The sequence below is a fragment of the Nematolebias whitei genome, chromosome 12 (assembly GCF_014905685.2).
Source record: "Nematolebias whitei isolate Nwh7 chromosome 12, NemWhi1, whole genome shotgun sequence".
NCBI classification, from domain to species: Eukaryota; Metazoa; Chordata; class Actinopteri; order Cyprinodontiformes; family Rivulidae; genus Nematolebias; species Nematolebias whitei.
The window spans coordinates 23,239,820-23,245,913 of NC_056509.1; the positions used below are offsets into that span (position 1 = coordinate 23,239,820).

At 43.4% G+C, this 6,094-nt stretch overlaps 1 protein-coding gene across 1 annotated transcript in view; it reads right to left on the reverse strand.

The window, feature by feature from the left end:
* Positions 1-5,381, reverse strand: part of si:dkey-261l7.2 — an 8,246-nt gene extending 2,865 nt beyond the window's left edge. Inside the window, exons 1-4 of the mRNA XM_037685316.1 lie at positions 5,267-5,381; positions 5,031-5,164; positions 4,866-4,955; positions 4,691-4,785 (exon numbers count right to left, since the gene is read on the reverse strand). Coding sequence (XP_037541244.1) covers positions 4,691-4,785; positions 4,866-4,955; positions 5,031-5,155 — 310 coding nt within the window. The 5' untranslated portion in view covers positions 5,156-5,164; positions 5,267-5,381. The remainder of the gene's footprint in view (positions 1-4,690; positions 4,786-4,865; positions 4,956-5,030; positions 5,165-5,266) is intronic.
* Between the last annotated feature and the right edge of the window lie 713 nt (positions 5,382-6,094).

The window sequence follows — 6,094 nt, forward strand, 5'->3', positions numbered from 1 at the left end:
GTGCTCAAGTCTGCCTGTCTCGGACGAAAGGCAGACTGAGCACGGCTGACCAAAATCAGACTGCCTGCTTCGGACTGAATGAGAAGAACACGCCGCTGAAGCCACAGAGCTCGAATGTTTACCGAGAAGTTGCTAAACGTCATCGTAATTAATGACCAACCGCTATCAGCTGTAGAAAACAAAGGATTTCGCAGCTTGATACTTGCAGCAAGATAATTTACCCTCCTGGAGATATTTATCAGTACAACAGTAGACAATCATAAAAGCATATGAATTGCAAAGAAATAATTTTTTTATATATATTTATATACACACACACACACATGCATACATACCCTTTCCAAAAAATTAGAATATCATGGAAAAGTTATTTAACTTCCATAATTCCATTCAAAAAGTTAATCTTTAATAGATGATAGATTCAGGGCCCACGATTTAAAATGATTAAGTATTTATTTGTTTATTTTTACATTATTTGGGCTTCCAGCTCATGATACCCACAAAAACAGGATTTAAAAAAAAATTGGAGTACTGTGAAGACATCAGCCCACACCTCAGTTTTTTCAGAAAAAAAAATAAAGAAATGAGGATCACAACAAAATCAAAATATGACACTTTCCAAACAATATGTCAGTCTTCAATACTTGGTTGAGAACACCTTTGCCTTAAATCACTGCCTCGATGCAACGTGGCATTGAGGCAATCAGTCTGTGACATTGACTGGGAGTTCTGGAAGCCCAGATTTCCTTGATGCCATCAGCTGCTCTTTGTTGTTGGGTCTGGTGCCCCTTATTTTCCTCTTGAGAATACCTCTTAGATTCTCAATGGGGTTTAGGTCCAGCAAATTGTCTGGCCAGTCAAGTACTGTGGCATGGACATCAAAGCAGGTTTTGGTGCTTCTGGTGGCATGGACAGGGTCCTGCTGGAAGATGAAATCTGCATCTCCATACAGATCCTCGGCAGAAGGAATCATGAAGTCCTCTAAAACATTCTGGTAGACTGTTGTGGTGACCTTGGATTTAAGAAAGCAGAGTTTACCAACACCTGCACTGGACATTGCACCCCAAATCATTACTGACTGTGAATATTTCACACTGGACCTCAACCAGTATGGGCTCTGTTCCTCATTCTTCTTCCTTCACACCCTTTGACCTTGATTTCTGAATTAAAGGCACACTTTACTTTCATCGGAAAAGAGGACCGAGGAACCCAACAGTTGTAGCCCATCTCCTGGATGTGTCTGAATGTGGTGGTTTTTGAAGCTATGACTCCCGCCTCATTCCACTCTTTTTTGATCTCTGACAGATTCTGGAATCTTCTGTTTGATAATCCGCTGAAGCCCATGGTCATCTCTTTTGCTGGTGCATCTTCTCCTGCCACATGTTGCCCTTCCACTAGACTTTCCATTGATGTGCTTGGACACAGCACTCTGAACAGCCAGCCTCCTTAGCTATGAAATTTTGTGGCTTACCCATTCTATGGAGGGTATCAATGATGGTCTTCTGGCCAGTTATTTCTGCAGTCTTCTCCATATTGAACCGAACTGAGCCAATTGAATTCAATTCAGTTTATTTATATAGCTCCAAATCACAACAAAGTTGTCTCAGGGCACTTTACTTCACTACTTTATTCACAGTAAGACTAAGCCCCTCCATTTGCAACTGGGTCCTAGACTTTTTAACAAACGGACCTCACTCTGTGAGCATCCACAACTTTTCCTCCTTCGCCATAACCCTCAGCACTGGCTCTCCTCAGGGATGTGTGCCAAGCCCTCTCCTGTTCACTCTGCTCACATATCATTGTGCAGCTACCCATCCAGGCTGTCATTTTGTAAAGTTTGCAGATGATACAGTGGTGGTGGGATGCATCACAAACAACGAGTCCAGCTACAGGCGGAACACCTCGAGAGCTGGTGTAAAGAGAATAACTTTCACATCAATATGAAGAAAACAAAGGAGATGATTGTGGACTTCAGAAGGAACAAACACCCCCACTAATAAGAGGATCTGCAATGGAAGTGGTCTCCAGCTACAAGTACTTGGGTGTACACATGAATGACAACCTCAGCTAGAGCAACAACACTACCAGCCTGATTAAGAAAGCTCATTAAAGACTCTTCTTCCTCAGGCAGCTGAGGCGAGCTGGTCTGGGAAGCTCAGTCCTCACCTCCTTCTACAGATGTGCAGTGGAGAGCATCCTGTGCTCGAGCATCAATGTGTGGCATGGAGGCTGCACAGCTGCAGAAAGAAAAGCTTTGCAGAGAGTGGTGAAGGCTGCACAGAAGACTGTTGGAGTCAGTCTCCCCACCATCACATTTACACCTCCAGATGCAGGAAGAGGGCCACCTGCATCATGAAGGACCCCACTCACCCAGCACACACACCGTTTGTCCCCTCAGGAAGGAGGTTGAGGAACATTAAGGTCATTTTCACACCAGATAGTCCGGTAGACTCGGTTCGGGACCAATATTCATGAGCTTTTGTTTACATTTGAGCTGGTGAGTTTGCATTCACACTGCACTGTGCAGTCGAGTCAACCTGTTGAACCAACCTATTCCCCCGCTCGCCTGTGGGGGCGCTGCACCAAGAACTACTGAAAAAAATGACACAAAAACCTCTGAAGACACGTCGTCTTCTTCTTCTTCTGTAAATAAAAATAAAAACGAGGTGGCATCAAGTTTTAGCAGTTTTAGGAGTTATATTTTGTCATTTTTCAAAAATGGACTTAGCATGAGCAGAAGATGAGACAGAAGACCATGGAGAATATTGTTTTTCACACAAGGAAGCTGACGGCTCCATATAAGATCAGAGAAATGCGTGTTTGTTTGTCCAGTGGAGCGGGTCCGGTTTGTTTACATTCACACTGTACTCGAACCGCGCTGGAGTTCTCTTCTACCGGACCGAGACCTAGGTTTTAGCCCGGGCCAGAGTTCGCCTTTTTGTTCCGTGACAGAGTTCGATGGCGCGTTCACACCTCCCTAAACGAACCGGACTTTCTAGGAAAACGAGCTAGAGTTCGATTAAAGCGGACTAAACAGGGCTGGTGTGAATGCACCCTAAGTGTGGAACCACTAGACCAAGGAACAGCTTCTACCCTGAGGCTGTTAAGACTCATGAATCTCTAACCAGAATAATCACTGAAGAAAAAAAAAATAAAATTGCATCATGTTGCTGCTGATCTGTTTCATGTTGATGTGTTCATGCGTGCTCATCTGTTCACACAGACTCATGTTCGTGCTGCTGTTCGACGTAATGTTTTTATGCTGTTAGTACTTAGTGTATTATTTAGCTGATGTTTTTCTTAGTTCATATCTTAGATCTTATTACTGTTTTTCTTTGACATTGTATTGTTGGATGTAACTGGGACCCTGTGTACATAATTTTGTTCCACCACATGTACCACAAGTGGTGTGAATGACGAATAAAGAACCTTGAATCCTTTACAGGAACATTCTCATACATAGAGAAACCCAATAGTAAAGTTCTCTAAGGAATCCAGCAGACAAGTCGAATCTTGGCTCCGTTGCAGTCTCTCATTCTGAGCAAGCACAATGGCAACAAACCAAACTGAAGCAATTTAATGACACCTGGGGAAACCTGTCCAGGTGCTTTGAGTTTAGTGGATGATTAGTGTCACGCTCAGTTTAAAACATTCATGCCCTGCAACATTTGGGCTGGTGTCTCCACAGCATTCTAATTTGTTGAAATCCTGTTTTCGTGGGTTTCATGAGCTGGAAGCCCAAATTATGTAAAAATAAACAAATAAATACTTGAAATAATTTAAATTGTGGGCCCTGAATCTATCATCTATTAAAGATCAACTTTTTGAATGGAATTATGGAAGTTAAACAACTTTTCCATGATCTAATTTTTTGAAAAGATTCTGTATATATATATATAAAGAAATAAAAACAGCTACATTATAAAAGTGATGTAAAATACTACAAACAGGAACATGTCTGTGTTGGTTTATGCCATGAACTTAGATGTTTGAAGCCATTTAATCACTTTAATATCCACTTTAAAGCTAGGAATAAAAAAGAAACATGTTTTGTGTTAGCAGGATTTAATTCTAACTTTGAAACTTATCCAACATTAATAAAACTTACCTCAAGTTGCCTTTTTGGACATGCATACATATATTTGTACAAATTGTACTTGAGAGGAGATTATTACAGCCTCATATAAAATCTATGATGATGATATCCAGATTTAGGTAACAGGATCAGAAGTAAAAGAAATAAAATAATGGATCGATGCATCCCTGCTATTAATGACACAATCATCTTGCCATAACCTGCCACCGTTGTCTGCCTGGAACAACCGTCAGCTTCATGTCGCTGCGCCGCCCCGGAGAAATGCAGCTGATTTGACCATTAAAGTGCATTTATGAAGCAAAAGTTCAACTGAGGCGCACCTTTACTGTAATGTCCAGCAAACAAATAATTGTTTTTAAGTTATTAAGTTTTTGTTAAAGTCCTACCATGCACGCTCCCGTGGCCGACAATTGGCAGCCAATCGATTTTTGGCACAACACCGGTCCACAATTCCAGGTGTTCAGCGGTGACGCGTAATAGATGCGACGTATTTATGGATTTGTCCACTTTATTAGACATATTTGGACTGATGCGACGTGTACGGCAGAAAATACGGTATTTTCTGGAGTCTTGTCTGACCGGGAGCTCACAAACCTCCAAAGAATCCCTGATCATTGTCAAAAATCATGGTCTCTAAGGGAGGGGACACATGTGTCTCCTGATCGTCTTGTCCCAAACCAACCAGAGACCTAGAAGAAGAAGAATATTAATTCATCTCACCGTTTACGAGATCATTTGTTTCATTAATGACTTAATGGTTTCCACTCACCTCACTTTGTCCAGCTGTTGGTTTGTCCACTCCATCCATGCTGTGGCATTAAGGGAAGAAGTTCTCCACTCTCTCCAGATACGAAGCAACCTACAACACCCACCACAGTAAGTAACTCCGCCCCTACCTGGACAGGTGTGGTTTGATAGAAGCTGCTTCACCCACCGTGTGGTCGCGTGGTAGCGCTGAGCGGCGGAGGAGCCGCTCCAGCTGCAGATGAGGATCTGGGCGGGCAGGGCGCAGAGCAGCAGGCCGAGCTGCAGCATGGCGGCGGGGCTGAGCCGGGGCATGGCCGCCACCTGCGGACGGACAGGTGCATGCTGGGAGGCGCTCACACCTTAACTCGGCCCTAGTCTTAAGACACTGATGGTTACAACTCCTCGTGTTAAAGTCATCCTTACCTCGGTGTGAGATCCAAAACCTGCTGTGATTTGTTTTACTCCAACTCTCTGCCGAGCATGGTGGTTCAGAAACCGGAGCGGACTGCCGCCGTTTCACTTCTCTTTTATTTACAGAAACTGTACGCATGCCGGCGCCACCTGTGTTTTTGTATTTACATTAAAAAAAAAAACTTGACTAAATAAGTGTCGTGCCCAATCACCGCCGCCCACGGAGGGGCGGACGGACCTGTAGCGCGGCGCCACGTCAGGAGGCGCGGGGTCCGGGAGGTGCTGTGGCGCCGCTCCGCCACCAGGGGGCGGTGTTGCTGCAGACCGGAAGCCTCTGCTCCGCTCCTGAAACGCTGCTTCTGTCAGCTCACGTGCGTCCCGTGTGTGTGAAATTAAACATGCATAATGCATGCACATTCTAATGTTGAGTATTTAAGCTTTACTTGGGTTGTGAATTTCTTGCGCTAAATTAAAAAAAACATTTTAACTGTTTTTCAACATTTATTTATGTCTCAACTGTTAAGTTTTTATTAAAAGGTGAGTCTTTTCTTTAGTTTCAAAGTTCATGCTCAATAATCCAGGTAAAAAAATCCAACAAAGTTAAGTCTCTGGATGGTTCCTTTTTTGTTGTTGGTGTTGTTGAAAAATTGCATCTTTCATCCAAAGGACTTCATCAGTAAATCAGTTTTTTTACCTGGATTATTGAGCATGAACTTGGATGTTTTGAACCACTTTGACCATGGCTGCCTTAGAGGAGTCGACGGGTGAGAGGGCAGATTCCAGAAACCACCTCATCACCATAAAACTGGTTGGCCCACTGTGAGTAATGGGACTGAGTTT